We start from the raw sequence: 26,597 nt of genomic DNA on the forward strand, positions 1-26,597 counted from the left end.
ATCCTGGTTTGAGGACGAATCAATTGACTTGGCGGAGGCGGAGCACTGGTTTGAGGTAGATGTACTGGGTATAGATGCGGAGCACGGAGCGGAAAATGAACTGGCAATGGCTGATGCAGAGATCATTGCAAGAATCAGAGAATTGACCCCACTCGATGCCCAACTGACCGGATGGATAGAATCCTTGAAAACCCCCACAGGTAACGGGAACAGATACACGGAGACTGATGGCATCTTGTACGACAAAGGGCGGATAGTGGTACCGGCGGACCCAGCACTGCGGACCGAGATCCTGAAGAGCCGACACGACACCAAAGCGGTGGGCCACCCAGGCCAATCCCGCACCCTCGCCCTGGTCCGACAGAGTTTTGTGTGGAACAGCCAGAAGAAGTTCGTCAACCAATACGTGGATGGATGTGATTCTTGTCAAAGAGTTAAAGCCTCGACGCAACAGCCATTTGGGACACTGGAGCCGCTGCCAATTCCGGCGGGGCCGTGGACGGACATCAGCTATGACCTCATCACAGACCTACCTGAATCCCGCTCCCACCACAGCATACTGACTGTTGTTGACCGTCTGACAAAGATGGCACACTTTATCCCCTGCAGGAAGTCCATGAATGCGGAGCAGTTAGCGGACCTGATGGCGGAGCACGTTTGGAAACTCCACGGCACTCCGAAGACTATTGTTTCCGACAGAGGGAGCATTTTCGTATCCCAAATCACCCGGGAATTGGACAACAGACTTGGCATCCGCCTCCAACCATCTACGGCGTACCATCCAAGGACAGACAGACAGTCGGAAATCGCAAACAAAGCGGTGGAGCAATATCTCCGCCATTTTGTGAGCTATCAACAGGAAAATTTCGCTCCGCTCCTGGCAACGGCGGAATTGGCTTACAACAACAACGATCACACGTCAACAGGGGTGTCACCATTCAAGGCAAATTACGGTTTCAACCCATTGTACAGCGGAATTCCATTGGCGGGACAGTGTGTACGGGCGGTGGCGGAGCAACTCCGCCAGCTTGCAGAGGTACAGGACGAACTGAAGCACTGTCTAGAAGCGGCACAGGAGGCCATGAAAAGCCAGTTTGACTGCGGAGTGCGGAAAACACCGGAATGGAACAGTGGAGACGAGGTTTGGCTAGATGGGTGCAATATCTCGACAACACGCCCCAGCCCCAAATTGGAACACCGCTGGCTTGGACCATTCCCAATAGCTAGCAGAATTTCAACCTCCGCTTACAAACTGACCCTTCCGCTTTCCATGCAGGGAGTCCACCCAGTTTTCCACGTGTCAGTACTCCACAAAAACAAGCCTGACGAGATCGCCCACCGACAGCGGCGGACCCCAGAGCCAGTAACAGTCAACGGCGGAGATGAGTGGGAGGTCGACGGAATACTGGACAGCCGGCGGAGAGGGCGGACGACTCAATACCTTGTCAGCTGGCGCGGATTTGGACCGGCGGAAAATTCTTGGGAGCCGGAGGCAAACTTGAAGAACAGCGGAGACCTATTGGCGGAGTTTAACTCGAAATTTCCGGAGGCGGCGGCCAGGCATCGGAGGATGCGGAGAAGAAAGTGAGAGGGCAAGCTTTTTCCCACTGGGTTTTTTAATGCTGCCCGGGGACAGAATTCAGAGCCAAAAGAGGAGGATTTTTTTTCTCATTGACCAACCAGAAAAGGGGGCGGCTTGGGCATTAAAGGGGGGATAATGTTATGAACTGTAGCGCGGGCTCCGCAGCGCAGACTCACATGTACATAGACTACACGTACATGTCACGGACCATACTCAAGGTTCAAGAGGCTGGAGATTCAAGCCTCTTCCTCATCCTGCAATCTACCATCTTGGATCCAGAACCCCCAGAACCCCAGAACCCAGACCCCATCTTCCTCTCCACAGAACAGACCTTAACACTCAACAACGCTGAATTCAAATCACAGGATGGCCTTCTGGCCCCACACTCCGGACACCATTGTTCATGCTGTCTAAATGGCCCTCAAGGGCCTGTTTTTTCCAGAAATTTGCCAGCTTCTCGGATGTTTGATTTTGCAGAAGTTGTTTGCTCAATGGCTGTATCTTTACCAAGAAACTCTGTGTGCAATCGGATAAGGGACCTGGATTCTGACAAAACCTGTGTTCAACCGGCAGCCCTCTCTAGAGACAAATGCACTTTTATGATCAAGCTTGTACAACTGAAACCAGGCTTGTTTCTGCGTGAGATTTGAGAGAAGCTGTATGACTCAACTGAAGTCCTTCTCAGCACCGCCAGTGTTCATCAAAAGTTTGGCAATCACTTTGAAAAAAACAGAAATGAAAAAAATTTGCAAATGTCTGGTTGCGGTTGCTAAATATTCATTCACGGAGAGTATGGAGTTGTATCCAGCCAAGTTCTTGGTGTTTACAGGTGCGTAAATCATTATTCCCCAACCTGTCTTTCTTTGCTCCTAAATCTGACAGTTTTTGAATGGTTGGCTGTCTAGATGAAAACACCTTCTGCAACAAGTATCTACTCTAATCACTTGCCATGTTGCCACAAGGCACCGCCTTGGAGCAATTCCTCATCAATCAGAATGCAGCCTGGCTCAGCCTTTTGCCAGAAATCTCCATTGAAGGACACTCACAAAAACGTTTGAAATGTTCACTGGTCGCCAATTGTGACATTTTTTTGGTGTACTATAGGACAACCAGATTTCTTGCTGAGAAAAAAGAAGTTATTGGCCTAGAACAGTTTTTAAAATTACTATACACTAAGCCCCTCACAAGATTGCAATGAAATGATCATGTTGCCATTTTTTCAGGAAGGGCTGTCCTTGCTGCTGCATGCAGAAAGACCAAGACAAAATTAACATCCACATTGTTGAGTTGGAAAAGGTTAGAATTCTATGAGCCGGTGGTGGGCCAATTTGAAAGAAGCACCAGAGCTTGCTAGCAGAGAGACATCCTGGGGGTGGAGTTTCCCTACCCAAAATACTGATCCCAAATTGTGACATTTGTGTTGCTGATTCTTTGAGGGCAGGGTCTATTTGACCATGGTGGGGGGATAGATGCTCTATGCTGGGCCTTATGCACACTCAACCGGCTGCTGATCATCAACAAATGGCCTATGAGGGGTAAAAACCAAAGGAAAAGGGTACACAGAAATGGTGAAGATCCTTGAACCCCGGGGGAAAATCCAGGGAAATACTGCAAATCCATCCTAGGATTCTTCAAAACACAAGACCTGTGCTTGATCAAAAATGAAAGCTTCTCTCCAAACTTCAAAAATAATGGAGGGATGGATGTTTACAAAAACAAAAAATGGGAGGATGAAGAGTACCTGGAGATGCAGATCAGGTGCATGTGGTGCCTGGATCAGAATTTCGAAAAAAATGTGACATGTTGGAGGTAAAAAAGAATGACAGTGAGAAATCCCTGGAAAGTGCACAAGGCTCTTGCTGCAAGAAGAAGTCATGCAACTGCAAGCAGTTGAGATGCACAGACTCTGAGGAAGCTTTTTGTGCTACTCAAGCCTTTTTCATAGCCATTGTTGACCAAGCTTCAATGCACAGTGACTCTGCTTAAAGTAACTTCTGTATGCTCAGCTGGAGCTGGAACAGCCGTTACATACCAGTGTCTGCCATGTCAACTGGTTGCAGTTGTGTGACTTTTTTGAATGATCAATTAAGTGAAAAAAATTGTGTGTTGTGGGATTTGAACCTACAACCTTCTACATTCATGTGCAAGAGCTGCTCTAATAACATCAACACAGCCCACAAGCAGGTAACAAACCAAGACTTTTGTCATGCTGATGTTTTCTTGTGTGCAACTGTGCAAGTAGCCACAGTCACTGCAGATGTGTTGCTTGCAAAATTTCAGCACAACAAAATTGGTATTCTGTCACCTCCTTGCAGGCTGTGTAAACACACATTGGTCTTGCAGGTAACTGTTGGATGATACAATGCTAAGGCTCAGCCACACATATTGGGCATGAAGCACATATTCCATCAATTCCAACCACTTTTTCTTTCACACTGTTTGAAGTCCTACACTCTCTTCAAAAGACGGATGCTCACTGATCTCAATCATTATAAGATTATCCTCAACCTTAATTATTCCATCTTGTGCGCATTTGTTTCTTTCATTTATATAAAACATATGATATTCACACACGAATCAAAAGAATATGAGGGAGGTGATTATACATAGAAGAAGAGGCATACTGCGTCACTTACTTGAAGAAAAAAAAACAATACTTTGGATAAAAGCCTTTTGGGAACGATACTGGTGACTAAAAAGAAATCGGGATTGGGTTGGGTTGGGGTTTTTTTATTTTCTGCAAACGACTTATGACTGAAAACTCCCTCATATCTGACTGATTATCCCTCTTTTATTCATTTCATTCCGGACATTCTATACCTCTCTGTCTCTCTTTTTTGTTTGTTAATAATGATGGATGTTTTGAATTGAAGCAAAAGAATAAGGAAAAAAGAATCGAGTAGGTGATGATCATTTGCTGAGCATCATCCGAACGAACTCTTCGTAGTTGATGGCTCCATCCCCATCCACATCAGCTTCTCGGATCATTTCTTCCACTTCTTGGTCCGACAATTTCTCACCTGTTCATAAGGTACATAAACCAAATTAGCACTCGTAATCACTAGTTAACCACCAAGACTCCACAAACGAGAGATTGATCAAACACTTGGCCATCAATAACACTCACCGAGATTAGTCATCACGTGGCGGAGCTCAGCTGCACTAATGAAACCGTTGCCATCCTTGTCGAACACTTTGAATGCCTCCCGGATCTCTTCCTCCGAATCCGTATCTTTCCTATGAACGAAAAAGAAATTGTTAAAAGAGAGCTTCGAATAAAAAGAGAGCTTCCAAACAAAAAAAAACTAACATCTTTCGAGCCATCATGGTCAAGAATTCTGGAAAGTCAATCGTCCCATTTCCATCGGCATCGACTGTAAACCAACACCCCCCACCCATTTAGTTCTCTCCCACAAGACCTCATGGTCGTAACAGAGCCTCGCTCACCTTCATTAATCATATCACCAAGTTCGGCCTCAGTCGGATTTTGTCCTAATGATCGCATAACAGTCCCGAGTTCTTTGGTGGTAATAGTACCATCGCCATCCTTATCAAATAATGAGAAGGCTTCCTTGAATTCTGAGATTTGTTCTTCGGTCTATGCAAATATAGTAATATATAAACATAAGGATGAATAAGTTGAGTGTGCCAGTCGAATGATCGGCAGTGTTGAGAGAGGAGGGAGAAACATACGAGTTGGTCTGCCATCTTGAAGAGCTGATTGGTCTGTAATATCTGTTGAGGTTGTCTGTTTTCTGCAGTCTGTTGAGTGATCTTTGACTGTGCTGGTGAGGAATTCGAGCTGGGATACGTCAGCGAGCCCTCGGCTTTTATCCTGCTGCTATTCTCTGGGGGTTTCTGCCCAGTTTTCGCACCACTACCCTCGTCCGACCACACACCATAACCTGCCATGGCCCATAACTATGGAAACCGGCACCCGAATTTGCCCCTGCCGCAATACCGGCAAGCCTCGAACCTGCTCCGATATCGGATTCTAGCTCAAGCTGTCAACATGCCCCACTCTGAATCGCGCAGAGCACCTGTGACCCAAACAAGCACAGCTGCTTAGCTGCGAGGGCCCCTGGAGCTGGAAATATGCTTATATATAAAAATATATAGATATTGCGGACCTGGCGGACCAAGTCCTTCGATTCACAGCTGGCCCCAATCTTAATGGTGGCCAAGTGGGAAAAAATGCAATAGGGGGGTTCACGTAAGGCTGATTTTGCAAATCAGCCACCAAAGCCAGCAGATGCAGCTTTTGAAAATCCTGAGAAAGCAAAAAGGTTTGGCTGGGCAGCTCCCCTTTGGAAGCAATCTGCAAGGCATAAACCTTACTCACAGGTGCATGAGCAGACAAAATCAGCATTGCTTTTTTTGCAACATGAAACCCCCTAATCAGGAGGTTGGAATCTGGCCAAAATGAGAAAAAAAACTCCACCAAAGCAACAAGTTGGTTGTAAAATCTGCCTCAGAGACTTCAAAAAGTAGCTGCAAAGCAGAGAAGAAGTGGGCAAAATCTTTTGCTTAAGTATTCTGAAAAGTTACAGAATAAGAGCACAGGTTAGCACAAGCTTATCAAATTCCCTGCCTGATCAACCATCTTGACAAGAGGTGGTGAGGGTTAATTTTGGGTCATGCTTTACACACTACCAAAAATTACCATTATCCCGGTAAACCAACTATTTTGGGGTGCGGAAGTGAGTACCCCATGTAAACAGGGGTGTAAATAACTGTACCCCAAGATCACTGGGGTATCCAATGTTGTACCCCAATTTCTTGGGGTGCATTTAGCATGCCCATTTTAAAAAACCCTGTGACTTTCACAGAGGATCCACAAAATTGGGGGCTAGTTATGCCCTTGTAACAAATTAAAAACTTTGGTTGCTTCAAAATAAGAAGGGGCCCATCAAACTGGGTTCTCAATTCAAATATAAATTTGAAATTTGAAGTTGGGATTTCCCTGGTAGTAGCTTCAAAATCCGCACAAACCATAAAATCCAAAGAATTGGGGGATATCCAACTTGTGACTTTTTGGGAAATGATTTTATTTTGACACTTGGAATCAGTTTAAATTACAACATGATAGTTCAAATTCCAAATCCAAGGTCTGAAGACATCCTTGAGATTACTCTTTCCTAAAAAGTCACACAAACATAGAATTCACCAGGATTAAATTGATGTCTTGAAAAAAGGGGGTTAAGTAATCAACTCCCAAGAATTTAAATTTAAACTCCCAAAAGGTGTTTAGATCCTGGGGACCAAATTTTGATGTCCACCCTGGGTCAACTGGTGGTCTAATTTGGAGGAAAACCACCAAATTAGACCCCCAGTTGCACATGGCTTTCATGGGGTTTTCTAATGCTGTGAAGCTCATCAGGCGCTTTCCAGAGGTTATTCTTCTTTCTGTAAAATTTGGGCCACTTAGGGGCACTTCAGCCAAGGTCTTGGTGGATTTCCTTAGTAGGAAATCTGCCAGATTAGACCTCCAGTTGCACATGGCTTTTCTGGGTTATGCTAATGCGGTGAAGCTCATCAGGTGCTATTCAGATGGTATCCTGGAAGCTTCAAAATTTTGGGGGCTTTGGGTGCCCCAGCAATGAGATATAAATTTTGGGAGTTGAAAAATCGACTCCCAAGAATGAGTAAATCAACTCGCAAAAGTCATTTACGTCGCGCGGACCGTCTCGGGACGTCCCCCCTGGGTCCTCGGGACCTCGCGCGGCCCCAAAATCATTTTGGGAGTCAATTAATTAATTCCCCTCTTGAGAATGGGAGTTGATACATTAATTTAACAAAAAATGACGGAATATACAAAAATATTTACATCTTGTCACTGTTGTACCCAAACACCCTAAAAATTTTACAGCATTCTAATTTTAAATACACTCTTATAATATTGTGAGTTTCACGGCATTATCCCTCCTCAGGGAGACCCTGTGTAGCTGGGGGGCGGATTTAGCGGATTTCCTACTAAGGAAAACCCCCAAAACCTTATCTATGGTGCTCCAAACAGCTCAAAATTTTTCTGCTATAGGAATAAACTCTTTGAAACATATGTTGAGCTTCACGGCATTAGATCACTTCAGAGACACCTTGTGTAGCCGGGGGCTGATTTGGCGGATTTCCTACTAAGGAAATCCCACAACACCTTATCTCAGGTGCTCCAAATGGCCCCAAATCTTTCCTGCAATAAGAATAAACTCTTTAAAGCATATTTTGAGCTTCACGGCATTAGCACACCGCAGTGATACCTTGTGTAGCCGGGGGCTGATTTGGCTGATTTCCTACAAAGGCAATCAGCCAAATCCTTAGCTACGGTGCTCCAAACACCCCCAGATTTTTTATACCATATTAATACAATCTCCAGAAAATATTTTGAGTCCCAAGGAGGTATTACAAATCAGGAACACCTTCTATAAAGCACTGTGGATAAGGATTTGGTGCAGTTCCTTAGTAGGAAATCAAATTAGCCCCCCGCTTATAGAAGGCATTCCTGATGGGTAATACCTCCTTGGCGCTCAAAATATTTTCGAGAGAGTTTATTAATATGGCAGAAAAAATCTGGGGGTGTTTGGAGCATGCTAGCTAAGGATTCTGCAGATTGCCTTTGTAGGAAATCCGCTAAATCAGCCCCCGGCTACACAAGGTGTCCCTGAGGTGCGCTAATGCCGTGAAGCTCAAAATATGTTTTAAAGAGTCTATTCCTATGGCAGAAAAAATTTGGGGCCATTTGGAGCACCTTAGATAAGGTTTTTCAGGATTTTCTTAGTAGGAAATCCGCCAAATTATCCCCCTGTTCCGCAAGACCTTCATGATTGTTTCTACTGCTGTAAATCTCAACAGATTTTCTATACATTGTATCTAGAAAGCTGTAAAATTTTGGGAGCGTTTGGGTTCTCCAGTGAGGAGATTTGAATATTTATTCATTTTTTGGGGTTTTTGGTAAAATTAAAATCCCGACTCCCGTTTTGGATTGCAGAATTACAATTCCGACTCCCAAAACGCCCCTGGTTCAAAATTCGGTCATGAAGACCCGGGGGAGACGTCGCGACCCGGTCCGCGCGACGTAAACTGCATTTGGGAGTGGATTGTTTAATTTATGGGAGTCGATTTCTCAACCCCCTAAATTTTTCTTCATATTCCGGCATTTTTTGCAAAATGAAAATTCTGATTCCTGTTTGGGATTGCAGAATTAGTATTCCAACAAAATCACCCGGGGTCGAATTTGGGTCCTGGGGACCCGGGGTGGACCTCAAAATTTGGTCCCCAGTGGCAGGAGGTAAACGTCTTTTGGGAGTTGGAATTTTAGTTCTTGGGAGTCAATTCTTCTACCCCCTTATGTGGCCCCGTTGCTAGGGATTGGAGGTCCTCCAGAGGAAGAAGTGGAAATATTCCTTCCTCCATATTGGCTGATGAAATGCCTTGAAAAACATGTACTACAATGGGCATTGTTCAGGTTTCAAAAATGAATACTCACACATAGTCTTCTCAGTCAAGAGCTGGCTTTATTCCATATTCAGTTATTTAGCAGGGGCTTGTTTTGATTATCAGTCACCTTTTCGAAAACTATGTTCAGGTCTCATATGATGGTGAACTAATGTGGATCAGCTTTTTCAAGCTGAATATTGAACATTCAATCTGTCGTCACATTTCTATGTTGGCTGAATGAACAACATACAACGAAGTGTGTTTACAACAGCTTATGTCCAGCTTTCCGAGATTAAAGTGAGGATTAAGTGTCAGTTGATCGGAAGAATTTGTAAAATGATCAAGCAATGCAACTATGTGTGTTTTTTGTGAATAAAACCCGCTGTAAAGGAAAGATAGAGGCTAGAAGAGATGTTTCCCTCTTTGATTCAAGGGTTCTTTGAAAAAGCAGACGATCAATAGGATTTTGGACTCGGGTATTGGTTTGGGACGTGTAGATGAAGTTACCACGCCTGATTATCAGTGAGTTCACATCACGAAGAATGAAATTGAAGTGTGGGATGTCAGCGAAAAAGCAGATATATGAAAGCGAGAAGGGTTTTGACTAAATCTTTCAAGAATTGCTGAGAGACTTACTTTGTGGGCAGTACCACATTGTCCCTTGGGGGTGAAATAGTTGTCATGGATTGCATAATTGTTACCAGTCCCGAGGCAGGTTGAGTTTTCCTTTTGAAGATAAGAAACATGTCAGACTTGCCGCCTTTTTTTCTTAGGAGATAAGTGAGTCGGACATTGTTTCCGTAGCAATTTATTAACCATTGTTGCATTTCACCCAAGATTACGACTTTCGTGCCAACATGGCTAAATTTTCCTAGTGGAATTATCTATGCGAATGGGTCGCAAGCAGACTGGGTGAGTGAAACGGTAGGTGAGTCGGCAGCTGTATGAAAAGGCTTACTTGAACCATGTAATCATCCTTTGCAACTATGCTCTGGCCCGCCAAAGCTTGGAACAAGTTATCATATCGGACCACCGAAGCATAGTTAAACACACGAGCCATCGCTTGGTTGTGCGAATAGTGACTTTATTCGGAGGGAGAAAGATTTAATCAACGTGGCCTTGGCATTCAAGAGATGTGATGGATTCGCTATTCACACATCACCCGTTGCCCCCAGATCCATTGCGGCCAGAGCTGCTACAGCTCCACCCATTGCGTGGCCCGTTACAGAGAATTTTATACACTTCTTTTTATCGGGCTGGCTCGGATCAAGAACTACACACTTTGGATTAAAGAGCCGGCGAGTCACGGAAGCCATATTGTGATTTTGGTTAGTATTCTTCCTCCAAGTACCCTGTTACAATGTGAGAACTTACATGGGCGGCGACTGCCTTCTTGGCCACTTGCCAGTTGTTGGTAGCTGCTTTTGCGGACAAGTAGAGCTTTTTGACTCCTGCAGCAACCGTGCATCCCTGACAGTGCGTGACCAAATCCTCAACTATAAAACCCCAGTAAAAGGAATGTGAGTTGAAAATTTAGATCCTTGCAAAGCCGAAATCGCTCTCCCAAAAATTAAGAAATATAAGAAAACAGTTACGGTGACCTACTCGAGGCTTCACTCCAATCGCTATTTTTTTGTCAAATTAACCAGTTGTCAGCTCGAGTTTTCTTAGCTCAGGAATACTGGCGGATGATGATAAGATACTAACAGAGCCCTGTAATCTCTGGCAGAGGGACACAAGAGGACAGGAGACACAGTCAGCTTGATGTGGCAGTGGCATGAGCTCGATCTTGATTAGCAAATATCACGAGCTTACTCATAGCCTCGGAATACGATTACGACTTTGTCCTTCAGAAAGTACCCGGCCGCAGATTCATGAGCCGCCATTGAATTACGAATTGTTTGCGCTTGAGAGAGAGGGAAACATGTGAAAGCTGACATACCATATCGGGTATCAACGCAGTGAACCCAGCTTGACCGTCCTCGGTGTTGAAGTTTTCTAGTACTGTGAAACCTTTGGGGAATGTGCTTGGACAAAGAGCTGCGTAGTCCCCATAGGCTGCCATTGAAAGGTAGGCGTGGAAACTTTGGGAGAAGAGATTTCGAGTAAGATTATCCACCACTGCCTTCAATACTGTCTCGGTGTATTTCAAACGACTTACCGGAGATGATCTTGCTGTGTTGCATCCGTTTTCCACCAGGGGATGCCATTCAGGTATTCCCTGATTATGGAATGACGCAAACAGATGGATGAGTGCCGTTTTTGGAAAGATGGAAGAATGTGTGAAGAACGCTTACCAGTCTCGATGGTCGGGTACGTAGGTTGCGCGGGTGCTGATGCTGGAAGTGTTGGTGCGTGCAGGCTGAAGAGCATCGGAGGTCGCAGTTTGGCTTGAGGGTAGAGCCCGGGGACGAATGGCTCTATGGGCGCCAGAAAGGCTGTGTTGAATTTTCAAGTGACAAAATCTGGTCAACGTTGTAAGAGATGCCTAGCTGATTACGGGGAAAAACTCACACCACGAGTGATAAAGCACAAATCAAAGCTTCGACTCGAAAAAAAATCATCTTGATATGCTGGAAAGACCGAATGGATGGGGAAGTAGAGGCGATTGAAATTGATGGGCAGCAGCAATTAAGTAGAAGTTTGAGCAAAATAGCAAATAGCTGGTGTTTTGTAAAAAGATTGGAAGTTAAATGTTTGCTTATGCTTGAATATCAGATTGGATGCCCCCAGTGATAGTTGAAAGGTGGAAAGAAAGGAGTGAATTTCTGGGGCGTGTATTGAGAAAAGGCGAGTAGGACGGAGAATGATGGTATATAGCCACTGCAGCTTCTGGCCAGAGAAATTGCTGCAGCTGATCAGGTGGAAGTCAAGGGAAGAGCGCTACAGTTGGTGGATATGTGAAGGCTTGGAATAATGATTTATAATTGAAGACGCAGTCTCATTGAGTGGACACCTCCAAATTCTGAGTTTGAAGATGGAGATTTATGTATTGTCGGTACAGTTCCGGTATCAATTTCATACAGATTGTGGCACACGCTGGCACACGTCCCGACTCCCGAGGTGTCAGGGCCAATCTCCTCAAGGGCTTTGTGTTATGTACACAATTGTGTGCAGGTAGTTTCGTTCAGGGGAAAGGCTTGCCGGAGCAGCTCCCCCAGTTCCTCCATGCGTTGTAGCGAGGACTTTCGCGAGGCACTAGGACTGGATCAACAGGTTTGACCACAAGCTGATCAGGTGATTGGAATTTGGCCGGATGGGAACCATCAAAACCCGCCCCTCCGGAGCGCATCCCCAACGCCACGGTTATATGTGCACTACCAAAAAGTCACTCCAAGCAAGAAATCTTGGAGTGCACGGTGCTCCATTCCAAAGAAATTGGAGTGGCTAGCTGAGCACTCCAAAAACCAAGATTTCTTGGAGTGCACTACCAAAAATTAGTGCACATGGTAATTTTTGGTAGTGCATAAAGCATGACCCTTAATTTCTAGTTGTATTATTTGGGGATGGCAGTTGGGACCCCGGTACCGGGTTGATTTTTGCCCAAAATTCAGCATCTGGTACAGCACCTGGTACCGCCTGCGCGTGTTGGGCGGTACCTGGGGCAGTTTACCGCCGGTACGTGCTCTCAAAAAGTTTTTACTTGAAGGACGATGAGGATGCCCAGCATCCGGGGAAGCGCTCACGCTGCTAGCCCCCCACACCCCCCAACACGCTCAGCACGTGCTTCAAGGTTGCTTATCCACACACCTTGGTCAACGCGCGGATCAGCCAACACATGTCTCGTTGGCGATCTTGATGGACGTGGACACAGATCTCGTTGACGCTGAGGTCCTGCTGCAGATTGGAGTTGCTGGTTGTGTGTGCGGAGCTCCTCAAAGAGGCTCCGCAAGGCCTCGATCAGGTCCAACGGCTGGTCCTCCTTGGGCCCAAAGATCCTTGGGTGGCCGGGGTGAGCCTGCCTGGGAGCAGGTTGGCGTCGGCGACGGCCAGCGGGCCGCCCTTGCGGTAGCAGGAGTCCATGATTGATGGTTTGGGTGAGGACTTGGACGGGCTTCAGATTTGGTTTACAACCAACCAGTCCCCTGCGCCCCGTGGATAATAGGGGACTTAGGGCGGGTGTGGACGGGTACGGGCAAGCGGTAGTACCTGCCATTTGTTTCCCAAAAACCAGCACCAGGTGAGATATTTTTCCACTCCCCAGGGAGTTCCTGGAGATGTGAAAGGCCCAGCCTGTGATATTGTTGCCCTCATGCACTTGCGTACATCAGGGGGAAAATTGGTGTCTCAACAGAAAGTTTTTACTTTTCATGTGGCTGTGAAAGGCCCATCCTGTGATCTTTCCACATCAATTTACACGCGTACATCAGAGTGACTATTAGCAAAGTGTGAAAAAGTTCACTTGCATGTGCTAATGGTGGGTAGTTAGTGCTTCAGTAACGCGTAACGTGACAATAAAACAACAAAATTTTGCCGTTAGTGCTATTAATACTGGTAACGGTGCTGCGCTATTGGGAGAGCAATTTTTTGAAGGCAGTTACAATATCTGTCCGCAGAGCAGCAGATATTGAGTAAGATAACAAGCAATAAAAGGTCATTTTACAGCTAATTGGGCCCTTTATTGCTTGATAATGTGTTATCCACTGGATAATGTGTTACTTTACTAGTAACAGCACTAAGAAAATTTGCACATTACTTTACATGCAATTCTGCTTTTCGCACATTACTGATATATAACAATAAAAGCGGCAAAAGTTGTTGCAGTGATGAATGCCTGAGTTCTCATTGCTCCTCCCTGCCCGCCTCTTGACTCCCTGATACTCCAAATGTGGAGTTTGCACACCCCACCTCTCAACACCCCCCCTCAAACTCCACACCTCTAAGTACAATAAGAGAGCTAAAAAAAAGCATGTGAAACGAAAATGAGACATGAGGGATGTGGAAACAAGATTTGAGTCAGAAGAGGAAAATTAGAAATGGAAAAAACAATTTAGAAATGCAGAAATTCAGCTTGATAAGATCTTTGCCATTAAGTTGGAGTGGATAGTCGCCCGTACTGGTTTCGTGAGGAAATCGGCTATGTTGGTGTTTGTTGATACCCATTGAAGGTTGATGTTGTGTTCTCGGACTGCGTCGTTTACAAAGAAAAAATTCCGCTCGAGGCTCTTCATTCTGCCCTTTGATGCATTATCGTCCAAAACTAAAACTGCCGCTCGGTTGTCACATTTGATTGTTATTGAAGGCTTCTCGTCTAGCGAATGGATGATTGGAATTAGAAAAAGCAGGAAATCCACCGATGATCCCAATGAAATGAACTCCGCGGCGCAAGTCGAAGTCGCCACAACTTTCTGTCTTCTCGATCCCCACGCCACAGGACTATTGAACATTGTTATCACAAAGCCTGAGGTCGAACGCTGGAATTCCCCCCCCCAGTTCGCATCCACCCAAGCCACTAGTTCATCTCCGGAGGGTTTTAGTCGTAGTCGCTTAGATTTTGTTGTGTCGATGTACTGAACCAGATGTGAAAGCTCTTTCCAGTGTGTTTCGTTGGGGTTAGAGCTGAATCTTGCCAAATAGTTGACCGCGAAGCTGATGTCCGGCCTCGTACCCAGAGCCAGATAGTTTATTGAGCCAATCAGTGACTGGTAAAGGGTCGCCGACATTGGATCACCCCATGATGTAGTGAGATTATCGCCGGATAGTGGAGTGTACGTCGGTACCAAAGTCTTGCATACTTTAGATTTGAATTTCGATACCAACTGGTCGATCAGGAGATGTTGGCTAAGGAATATCGCATCGTCTTCATAATCCAGACGAATGCCGACTAGTTTGTCGGGTTTGGCGTCCCATTTGACACGTAAGGTTGCTTCCATCTTCTCCCTAAGTAAGTCGATGTCTGCCTGATTTGATCCGAAAACTATTCCGTCGTCCACATGTATCCATACAATTATGACCGACTTCTCGCGTTTGTACCGATATAAGCATTCTTCAACTTCGTCGCATTCAAAACCCCAGCCATGTAAAAGTCCCTTGAAATGTTTCCACCAGCAGCGGCTGGCTTGCCGCGTCCCGTATAATGCTTTCTTGAGCTTGAGTACTTTCCCCGCCAGTTCTGGGAATAATTCAACCGGAGGGTCGACATAGATAGTCTCTTCTATCGGGCTGTGAACGAATGCCCCGGTAATGTCGAAAGAATTAATCACCCATTTGTTCTTGATGGCAAGATTAAGAAGCATTCGGAGAGTCGAAAGGGAAGCCGTGGGCGCAAATGTAGACCGAACGTCCTTGCCTAGTCGTTGTTTGAAACCACGGACCACAAACCTCGCCTTGAGCTTGTTTACTGAACCGTCAGCATTGCGTTTGATATCGAAGACGAAACGTGTTCCAATCGAGTGTTTGTCCTCCTTGTCTTGTACCTCAAATGTGTCGATGTCGGTTAGTTGGTTCCATTCTGTCATGCACGCATTTCGCCACTCGGAAGAAGACGATGATCTTAGCGCAGCTTTTAGTGTTGTTGGTATTTCAGAGTCTGATATGGCTTGGATGTTGTCAATGCAGGAGTCCTGGGCCTCGCATATCTCGGATGTCTTTTCTTTTCCCAGTGTCAGAACTCTATGAACAATCTGATTATTAGCCAATGAATCTGGAGTTGGAAATAAAGGTTTCCCCTGGAAATCAAGGAAACTGGCACACTCTGAGTTTACCACCTTGCGTGTCGATGGATTCCAGAAGAACCATCCCCTCTCATCATCCTGGTAGCCTACGAGGTAGCCAGTCCAGCCGCGTTGATCCAGTTTTTTCCGGCGTTCCTTGGGAATGTGAACTGTCGCGCGAGACCCGAAAGGATAAAAGGTGTGTGCCATTGGCTCCCGGCCACACCACATCTCAAGAGGTGATGTCTTGCAGCGTTGATTGGACAGCCGATTTACTAAGAAACACGCACAGCGATATGCGTGGGACCAGAGTGTGGACGGTAGCGCCGAGTGTGCAAGTGTAGCTCGTGCTATGTCGCCCAGTGTTTGATTGAGGCGTTCTGCTTCTCCGTTTTGCTCGGGTGTGTAAGGCGATGTGAATATAATTTTACAACCAACTGAATCAAGGTAATTCGCCAGCGGTTCAACGGTGTACTCTTTAGCATTGTCGCATCGAATAAACCTTGGGGCCGAGTTGAAGTGATTGACGATCTTCTTCACTAGCGCAGATATAATGGAAGGAACCTCCGATCTTGTCTTCATGGGATAAACAAACAAGTATGTTGTGGCGTGATCTCGTACCGTCAGTAGAAAACAATTGCCATTGATGTCGGGGTCGAATGGTCCCATGACATCCGTTACAAGAAGATCAAGACGGTCGTCCCGCGGAATGACTTCCGGAAGTGAATGGCGTCGACGTTCGCTCTTGGTGTGTTTGCATGTTTCACAAATGAAAGGCTGCCACGTTTTTAGGTCGAATGACGGCACAAATCTACGAAGAAATTCTTTTACAATTGGATCAGATACGTGTCCGAGGCGACAATGCCAGTCGTATGATGGTGATGTTATGCGGGACGACAGCCGGGTCGAGACCTTCATCGCAGATGGTGAGAAGACATGGAAAGAAGATGGTGTGATGATCCACGAACGGTTGGTGTAGTGAGCCGTGATTGAAATAAAAGAAGAAACTAAAGAGATGTCGTTGTTGGGGAGAAACGTCGGTCGGAAGCCGGATTCTATCAGTTGGCCGAGACTAAGTAGAGTGCCCGTCATTTCCGGACTGTAGAGGACCTTCGGTATTGTGAGGGTACCAACCCCATTGTCCATCTTCAGGTGTCCACTATGCGTGGCCAGCATCGATCCCGTGGACGATGCAAGATTCAGTTTTATTGCATGCCTCAGAGGTTTGATTGAAGAAAACAAATGGAAAGATCCGCTCACGTGGTGGGTCGCCCCTGAATCCAAAACCGTGCCTGCGCCGGTTGCAACATTCGCATCCGCGCCCACCGCCGATCGAACTGCCGCATTCTGATTGATGCCGGTGGGTGGGTCGTTCGGTGATGCGACCTGGCGGGCGAAACCGGAAGCGGGGCGACCAGGTGTGGGGATATTAGGAGGCGGCAGCTTGGCATCGCTGCGGAGCGTCGGGCAAGACGATCTCCAATGTCCTTGTCCCCCGCAATAGGAACATGGTTTCCCGTTGAAGATTGTCGGGTCGGTTGGGCCATGGTTCCCTTTCCGTATGTTATTGATTGCAGCCGAAATGTCGTCGACTGTGGGATTTCCTGGCCTTCCAACTTGTTGTTGTCGCTGGGTCGGTTGGTTGTTGACGTGAGGATTTCGAGGTGGAAGGCGGCCGGTAGGTTGTTGATACGGTTGTTGCTGTTTGTAGCCGTTCCAACTTGCTTGGTTGTTGGAGAAACCGGGTTGGTGAGAACAAAACACCGATACATTCTGTGGTTGATTAGCATCAAATCTGTTGCTTTCCCCATAAGCTGATGTGATGATCGTTTGTATGTCCCGTGCCGTGACGTCTTTCTTATCCCCCAGTTGGAGGGATATGTTTTGGAAAAGCTGCGATCGGGAAATCGATGTAGGGGTCGGAGCAATAGCTTGCAAGAAAAGACTTTCAACCAGGGGCGGCAGCCCCGCCTGTGCATTCTTGAGATCGGCAAACACGTCGAATATTTTGTTGAATAGGCCTTGCACCTGAGATGGCTCGGTTGTCGGTCCGGAAATCCGAAATTCGAGGAGTCGATCCATGAGTTCCATTTGCCTGAATCGGATGGTTCCCTGAAAGTTCGCCTGGACCGCATCAAAAGCTTTGGTGCCCTTTGTGTGGCGATCGACAAGTGATGACAGTTCATCGCTGACCGTAATTTGAATGAGGTAAAGGAGGCAATTCTCCTCCTGAGCCGAGATCTTCTTGTAGTTCTCCGGGGAGTCAAAAAACTTCGCATGATTCAGGGTCAGTAGGACTACCCGGGACAAGTCCCTTTTCCACTTGTTAAAGTTGGATCCGTCCGCCGTCAATTGCTCGATTTCCGATTTGTACACACTTGGTTGTTGTAAAAATTTGTTTCTGGGTGTTGGTTCAATCGCGGTGGCTGACGACATTAATTGAACCGGTTGTTCAGGACTCAAAGGTGGTTCAGGAGTGGGAGTCGATCTTTCCGACGAAGTCTCTGCTGGTGAAGTTTCTCGAGGTACGTTGACTATTGGTCGATATTCCGGTGTCGGGATGTCAATTATGATCGGTAATCCGAAAGGATTCGTGACTATTCTTCTGTCCGATGTGACGGGGGCCGCTGATGAAAACCCTTCTTCAAATTGCCGAGTTAAAAACTTTGAAAAGACGTATGAAACTTCAGATACGAATGGGGATGGAGGCCGAAATTGTTCTAAAGGGTCTGGTTTGTCGTCAATCGGAGATGGGGGTAGGGGTGGGAGTTTCAATAGATCTTTGTAAGCTTTCGTCTGTTTTGGCCGTTTTGCTCGTGTCGGTGGGGGAAGCGGTCCTGTCAGTTGAGGTTTATCTCGGCGGGTGTTTACCATAAACCGGGACCGATTGAGTCGATTATTTCGAAAAGGCCGAACGGGCTAGCGAACCGGTAGACAATTGACTCTTAATCTGTTGCAGTGATGAATGCCTGAGTTCTCATTGCTCCTCCCTGCCCGCCTCTTGACTCCCTGATACTCCAAATGTGGAGTTTGCACACCCCACCTCTCAACAAAAGTAACAGCAGGTAGTTACTTTACTCAAATCTGTCAGATATTGTAAAGTAAAGTAACTACCCACCACTGCATGTGCACATGTGAATTTTGAAAAGCACCACAAACAAAAAAAATCACCAGATCATTCTTGTGAGGAGGCAAGGATGTTTGGCCAAACTGGAGTGGCATCACCAACGGTGGGTAGTTATGTTACTGATAATGGTAACGTAACAGTAATGTAACAGTTTTTAAGCCGTTATTGTTACAGTTACTCGTAACGGTGGTGCGCTACATTATTGCGCCATTGCTTGGACCATTTTTTTCTTTTCATTACGTTATCCAGGCACGCGGCGCGCCAGATAACAAGCTGATTTCAGCGCCAAAACGGCCCTTGAGGGCTTGTTATTGTCTTATCCAAGCAATAATGTAGCGTAACGGCGTCGGAAAAAGACCCGTTACGCTATCCAAATGCCACTTAAACGGCCTGTTACTCGTAACGTAACGGGGCGCGGTGGATAATGCAAGTAGTTATGTTACACAAATAGCCCGGATAACGCAACGTAAAGTAACTACCCACCGCTGGCATCACAGTCCAACCTTGACTTAACTCAGACTTTCTCCACATTAAAAAAGTTTTTCACCATTTCCTTTAGCCAAATTCAAATTAATTCCCGCATTTCCATGAAAATGGGTTTCAATGATTTTACTGAAACATAACCACATTCCAAAATTCTAAACCCAATAATACCAAGTTGAATTTGACTTTAATTTTGTACATCAGGGCATATAATGTGAATTACAAGAAACCCATTTTTTCAGAGGAATTAAATTTGACAACAATGGGTAGTTATGTGACATTGTGTTATCCGCGTAATTTGGGTAACATAAATAAACTTGTTACCCGCGGCAATTATTTGTAATGGGGTCTTTGCAGGCCTTGCGTGTAACGTAACAGCCTCTTTTTTGAGGTTGTTACTGTGCGTTATCCGCTGGATAACTTGTTAACAGACCCCAAAAGGCTGTTTCTAGCCCTGAATCCATCAGTTATCCGGAGCTCCGCAGGTGTCAATAACATAAAAAACACGGCTAAGTTCCTCTTAAATTACGGCAGTACTGTAACACCCTGCCGCTATGAGTAACTGTAACAATAATGGCTAAAAAACCGTTACATTACCGTTATTGGTAACATAACTACCCATTTTTGAATTTGAGAATGGCAATTTTGCTTTGCTATCCTTCAACATCAGTAATCAGGAGCATTTGATGATTTGGACTTGGGTGAAATCAGAAATATCATTTCATCATATTTTTTCCTACAGTTGTACCTAGAAAACAAGGGAATTCTACACAACATTTTGTCGAATCCCAAATCAATTCTGGCTGACTTTTGAAACAATTCTCCATCCACTTTAAGATTCATTTAGGGATGAGTAACTAATCCACATCAGGCCCACATCCAACCAAAACTCATATAAAATTCAGCTCTTGCACTCCCTGGGGAGTGGGAACATATCTCCCCTGGTGCAGGCATCTGGTACCACACCTGGTACTGCTTGGCGGGTACCCAACTTGTACCCATCACACCTGCCAGGAGTTACCAGGTACCCTAAAACGGGTACCTGAGTGTCATCCCTAGTATTATTGAACATATAATTTCTTTGTGAATATTACTTACCTCACTGATATTTTTGAGATTAAGTGTGTAGATGTTTACATAATTTTGTTCAGCTCCTTCTGAAATAGAATTGTCCATGAACTATCAATCGATAAGGAATTCTTCACCATATTTGTACAGTAATTTTTCAAATTTAATCATTTGCAAATTCATGTAAACACAAGAGCTGATTGTTGATTCATACCCAGGTGCATTTGATAGTTGTCAAGAACCTGCCCGCCTGTATAGAAATCTGATTCAGAAGCCACTAATGTTTTTGGGATCATTAGTATTGTCCTGGTGACCTCAGATAGTGATGTGAAGAGTTTGATTTCCACAAGCCAATTAGGTTGAGATACTTCCATCCTGCCAGCCATGTACAGAAAGAAAACACATATTTCTTGATAGATTTAAGGTGTTCAAAGTTGAAATCATAAAATTTTTGAATCATAAAATCATAAAATCATGAAACTTTTGGGTGATAATTTTTTATGTACCATTTTCAAACTATTGCTCTGTTTTGAGTGTTTGGGTGGTACATATTTTTTCTGCTTAAAATTTTATGATTTTATGGTGTTATGATTTTATGCAAGTCAACTTTGAACACCTTAATTGCATTCTTCTTCTGCAAGATAGAAAATTTTGGAATGTTGGTAGGGTTGGTGGTGGGTGATGGTGCTGAAACACAGAGGTTCCACAGCACCAAGAATAGAGACCTGACTGGGTCAATGAAGTTGTGGAAATTGTTGTCACCTGTTGATTTCAAAATGAAGGTTGTTCACAGTAAAGAAATGACTGCTTATGCCTTCTTCAAGATGTTTATCCGGGTTTGAGTGATTATTGGTAACATCCACTTCCCAATGCTATGTTCCGCTAATCTTCAGCACTCCACAATGAGCCTGATCCCCAGCATAATAATCCCCAAGTAATGAATCTCTGCACTCTGCAATAGCAAGTAAGCAAATATAAGGGTCATGTAGAAATCTCCTAATCCTGTAGGAAGAGAAAACCGTGAGCCCTTCCCTCCATGATTGTCTGCTTCTGTTCCCACCCAATTCCACAACCTGACACTTTCCCGCACTAGTCCACCATCTCTGCCCAATTTGTGCATGCTTAGCTCCCAGGCTCTGCTTCTCTCCAATGCTTGACCTCACATGTCCTCTGACTAGCCCCTGTCAGTCATTCTCTCACCAGTGCCTCTGCCCCAGCTCCACCTCAAAGAACCCGCTTCAGCTGCCCTGGCTCATGTGCTGACACGCTGCTGCAAAAAGTCCACAATCCAATCTGCCACAGTCCAGCTCTTGCCCTTTGCTCTGGTCTGCCAACCCAATCCAGCCTCCGCGGGTCATCCTGATCTGTGCTTGCCATAAACATTTCTGTTGTGCTTTTATGACATCATCCTCAGTGCTTATGTCACAAAATTCACACTGAGCTCAGCCGCATGTGCATTCCTGCCCACACTATCCCCAAGAGGACATTTTGTGACGCTTGCCAATATAAATCACCACACTGAGCTCTGCTCACAGTTGCAACAAACATAGCGCAACTTTAAATTTGGGTCAGGAATTCCAATGGCAAGGACTTCCTTTTTTGGCTCCTGTCAGAATTCTGGCTCATCTTCTCCGCTCACATTCTCCTCCTTTTTATCCATCACTTTCAGTGATGTTTTCCCCCTTTATTTCTCATCCATTTCAATCACATTGTGTGATGTATTTCCTCATTCCATCTTTGATGTATTCCATTAGAATTATGTAATTTCTTGTCTTTCCATATGTTTAGAATTGTTCTACATATGTTACTGTGTTTCCATCTCTTTGAGATGTTTGTTTGGTTTGTTTTTTTCACTTAGGCCCCCTTTGGATCTTGCAAGGGGGCTCTCTGCAGATTTATTACTAAAAAAGCAGAACCAGACTGATGACAACAAGTTAGACAAGGAATAAGTGATTATAAATGAAGAGATAATGAAAAGTAATTTACCACTGATGATATAAGAGAATGCTAGACAACCACATAGTCTACAAATAAGGATAACAGGAAGGACACTAAGAAGAAATGGAGAAGGGGATTGAGATCAGCCTTTAGAAGGGAGTCTAGAGGATGAGGAAGGTCCGGATGTCAATTCTCACCAAATTGGTGATAGAGCCGTATGTTGAGAAACAAAGCTTGAGATGTTTGACGAATTCAAATGTGGAATGAGAGAGGAAGTGAGGAAGCAGGAGCAAGAGATGTAGCGTAAGAGGGAGTGATGAAGCAGGAGCAAGAGGAAGCAGGAGTGATGAGGTAGTGGAAAAAAGAGCTGTCACACAGCAATTAAAGAGAGCTGTCACACGGCGATTTCAACAAAGGCAATTTCATGTCTGCCACAAAGTAAGTTTATAACACCAGGGGTGATTTCGACACACTCTCTAGAGAGTGCCATACCATACACTTTTTCCAGAACTGTGCTGGATGATTTTGGTGAAAGTAGTGTAAGAAATAATGAACAATGCTTGAACTCATCCACAAATTTTCTGAAACTGATCCTGGATTCATCCATAAATCATCCAGAAGTCATGCAGAACTCAATCAGAACACGGTTGAAACCACTAAGACACAATGACCGCAATTAAATCATAAATCAATTTGACCTGTTTGTTGATTGGGATGATTTCTTGGGGTTCAATTCATATTATTCACATACTCATGAAGGTGTTCATTGTTTTCACTTTGCTAATTTTTCCCTCATGTGCGCTCATAAAAGGTTGTTACAAATTGTAGGCTGGGCCTCTTTCAGATCAAAAACACGTACACACCGGTAAGAATGATGTGAAAGGCCCACCTCAATTGTCATATTTCCCCAAAAAAGGCAGGTATCATCTATAATTGAGTCAAAAAAGGATGAAAATAGGGTGAAAGTATGTTTCAAGTCAAGCTTAGAGGTTTTTGGTACCAGATTTCAGCCAAACAACTTGGCTTCTTAACACATATAAGCTTGTGAGTCATTTTTATGGTTTTTTGTTTTCCAATTTCTCCATGCACATGCATGTGAGCTGTTTTGCATTTTGACAATGTCACCTTCGTGTACGCGCGTACATTGGGGTGACAGATCACCAGAGGGGACTTTCACAGCTCCATGACAAGTAAAAACTGGTCAGAAAGCCATTAAAGCCCCAGCTAGTCACATTTATGTTGTGTGAAACCCCTTGCACATAGAGAAATTGATCAACATAAATTCACCAGCAATGATTGATAATTAGGCATTGAGTAAATATCATTTCATTATAGGTTGTAATTGAGTTATCCTTAAAGAATGAAACAGTTCTATACAACATTGCATGAGGTCCTGTGATACTTCCTCATAAATTATTACAGACTTCCAATTGAATTCTGAATAATTTATAGATCATTTCCTAATACACATCTGACTGACACCAGACCAAGAACAACATAGAATTACAGTCAGGCACTCTCTGGAGAGTGCATCAAATTCTCCCCTGGTGCAAGGACTGGAATCATACCAAATGTGTTGTGCAATGTCTGTGTAAAACACTGCAAAAAAAACTTGGTCAACTGCTTGCAGTTGACATGCAGGATACTCAAGCCAAGCTACCATTGTAACTCCACCTGAATGTACAAGTGCCTTTGTTGGCACAGTCACTGTGCAAGGTGCACAGTGACTGTGCATTGAAGCTTTGGTTGAGTCAAACCTTGGGTAAGGCTGGTGTAACACCACAAGCTTCCTCAGAGTTACCACATGTCAACTGCTCACAGTTGACACAGTTTTTGTTTGCAGTGAAATGTATGCTGTACCTATGCTGAAAACCAGGCCAATTTAATGATAAGGTTTACTTGATCCTCAAGCTTGACCAAACAACAGGCGGCCCATGGGCCACCTACTACTGACTTAACTAAGCCTCCTGGGACTGGGGGTGCGGAGCACCCCGATGCGAAGCATCTCCCATTCCCAATGGGAGGCTTATGAGTTATCGGCTTTTTTCCGCGTGAGAGCTTCAGGAAAGTCATGGCTTTTCATCAGATTTTTGAATCAAATTAACTTTACACAGCGCACACTCATTGTGAGTCAGCAAGCTGAAGTGCAGTGGATAGCTAAGCATCTCAGCTTCAATGTAGTGTCACTTTTGTGATATCTACACTTGAAGAAGAGTGTTGCCCTTGCTCAGCAGTCAAGGTGGATGGATGATGGAGTGCTGTATTTCGATTGAGTCCACATGGATCTTCTCGGAATTTGCATACACACTTCTGGCCGAACACAAAAAAATCACAAACTTCAAAGGGGGATGGAAGGAGTTTTTGAAGGGGGAAAAAGTGGTGATTGACACCAAAAGAAAGAGAAAAATCAGGCATTTAATCTGGCACCACAGGCAATAGGAATACACAAGGAGAAGACCCTTGAAAGGGGAGTGGGAAAAAACTCCCACCAAAACACTGAAAGCTCTCAAGCCAAATTCTTGGCTTTACCTGCAAGTCCCTCCTTCGGAGGTCGCGCTTCGCCCGAGGGCGCTTTGCGCCAGCTCAGGCTGTACCAGGGCCCTCCGAAGCGAGGGGCTTGTGATAAGTCAGACCTACTATATGATCATTTTGTTTGTTATACATACTTGCAGTTTTTTTTTAAAAAAAGAAGAATAAAAACAGTGCATAATACTTTTACTATATGATCATTTTGTATATACTTGCAGGCTTTTTTTTAAAAAAATATAAGAAAAAAACGTGCATAAAATTTTTTAGCTAGACCTACTTGCAGGCAGTGTTGGTTTCTTTTAAAGAAGAAAAAAAAATCAGTGCTCAATCCTGGATGCTTTGATCTAGTCTTGGGTACATAACAACACATCAACAGTTTTGTCATTGAGGCGCATGCAATAATCATCCAAGACACGGCCGCTAGTTGAAAAAGCCGACTCAGACACCACAGAAGACATCAGAATCATCAGCATGATTCTGGCAAATTCAGATAAGGATGAGAATTGAGGTGTGTTTCCTTCCCACCAGCAAAGAACATTGAACTCGTTTTTGCCTTTGTTGATTACATTTTGTTCTTCAAGGTATAAATCCAATTCAGCCCCAGGAGCATTGGCTTGAAATCCCAACGTTGTACCAGCCATGTACTGGTTGAAACCCAAGAGATCTTTGTCAATCTTCTTGACTTTGCCGCAGTGCTTGGCTTGGGAACGGCTTCTGGCGGAGGCACAAACTGGTTCCAGAGCAATATCAAGGCCAATCTAACCTTCCCCAAGAATCTGTTGACCTCCAAAGGTGGAAGGCCTTGTTGGTCAAGGCTGTAGCAGAGATATCGGATTTTGTATTGCAGGTCAAGAACAAGTCCAATAGCCATGAGCTCTTTGGCTGGTTCCCAGTATTTCTCAAATTTTTTCTTCATTGGTTTGACCATTTCAGAGAGCGGAGCTTGCACTTTGTTGGCGGTGGCAGTAGGGTTGCTGTAGATCATGATTTCCTTCTCAATCACAATCATTGCCTGGTACGCATGGTTGATTGTTGGGTACTGTGAGCCGCTCAATACAAAAGTGACTGTAATGATTTGAGAGAAAAATGTATGAGTCAATGATAAATTCATAAGCACAAGGTAACACATAAAGGTCAAATGAAATAAGTAAACTTTACTTGCCTTGGTAGAATGGTTCAAGGAACTTTTGAATCACATTGAGCTCCTCCCATTGAGGCTTGCTTGGGCAGGATTCAAATTTGTTGTCTTCAATTTTGAGTTGCTGGAAGGCCAGCTTGCATGGGATTGATGACTCAATCATTAAGAAAGTGGCATTTCATCTTGTTGGGATGTCCTTAGACGGGTTTTTCATCTGGTTGTCAAGGTTGACTGCAAAAAGCGCCTTTTCAAAGGCGTCCATCCGAGACGACGACCCGTGGATCTAGTCAACACTTGTGCAAAGTCATTCAACAGTGGTAGCAACAATCTTCAGGCCGTCTTTGACAACTAGGTTGATAACGTGGGCCAAGCAACAGACGTGGAAGTACAACGATGTCGGAGTAGGGGTTGAGCTCGTGGTAGAGCAATCGGTTATTAATCAATCTAGTTGGGTCATAGCGGCGGTATTGTTGGCTGCGTTGTCAAGCGTCACAAAAGCAAGATTGTTCATGATCTTCCATTCATTGAGGACTTGGTAGAGGCACTCAAATATCGCGTGGCCAGAGTGTGGAGGTGGGAGAGGCTGGAAACTGATGATTCTCTTGCTCTTCTTTGTGATGTAGTGGGCAGTTATGACCATGTACCCGG

General features: G+C 44.8%; 2 protein-coding genes across 2 annotated transcripts; both read right to left on the reverse strand.

The window, feature by feature from the left end:
- Nucleotides 1–4,492: 4,492 nt before the first annotated feature.
- Nucleotides 4,493–5,290, reverse strand: PtA15_11A599 (calmodulin; the record flags this gene model as incomplete). The annotated part of the gene is made up of 5 exons (XM_053161523.1): nt 4,493–4,602; nt 4,710–4,819; nt 4,893–4,956; nt 5,030–5,180; nt 5,276–5,290. The coding sequence occupies 5 exons, from the start codon at nt 5,288–5,290 to the stop codon at nt 4,493–4,495; spliced, it is 450 nt and encodes a 149-aa protein (XP_053025462.1).
- A 4,226-nt stretch (nt 5,291–9,516) lies between these two features.
- On the reverse strand, nt 9,517–11,577 carry PtA15_11A600 (uncharacterized protein; the record flags this gene model as incomplete). The annotated part of the gene is made up of 13 exons (XM_053161526.1): nt 9,517–9,525; nt 9,650–9,739; nt 9,805–9,897; nt 9,972–10,095; nt 10,169–10,293; nt 10,388–10,509; nt 10,619–10,638; nt 10,721–10,735; nt 10,829–10,860; nt 10,956–11,097; nt 11,175–11,234; nt 11,311–11,451; nt 11,528–11,577. 13 exons carry the CDS (start codon nt 11,575–11,577, stop codon nt 9,517–9,519), a joined length of 1,023 nt encoding a protein of 340 aa, XP_053025463.1.
- Between the last annotated feature and the right edge of the window lie 15,020 nt (nt 11,578–26,597).

The sequence above is a fragment of the Puccinia triticina genome, chromosome 11A (assembly GCF_026914185.1).
Source record: "Puccinia triticina chromosome 11A, complete sequence".
In the NCBI taxonomy this organism is placed as follows: Eukaryota; Fungi; Basidiomycota; class Pucciniomycetes; order Pucciniales; family Pucciniaceae; genus Puccinia; species Puccinia triticina.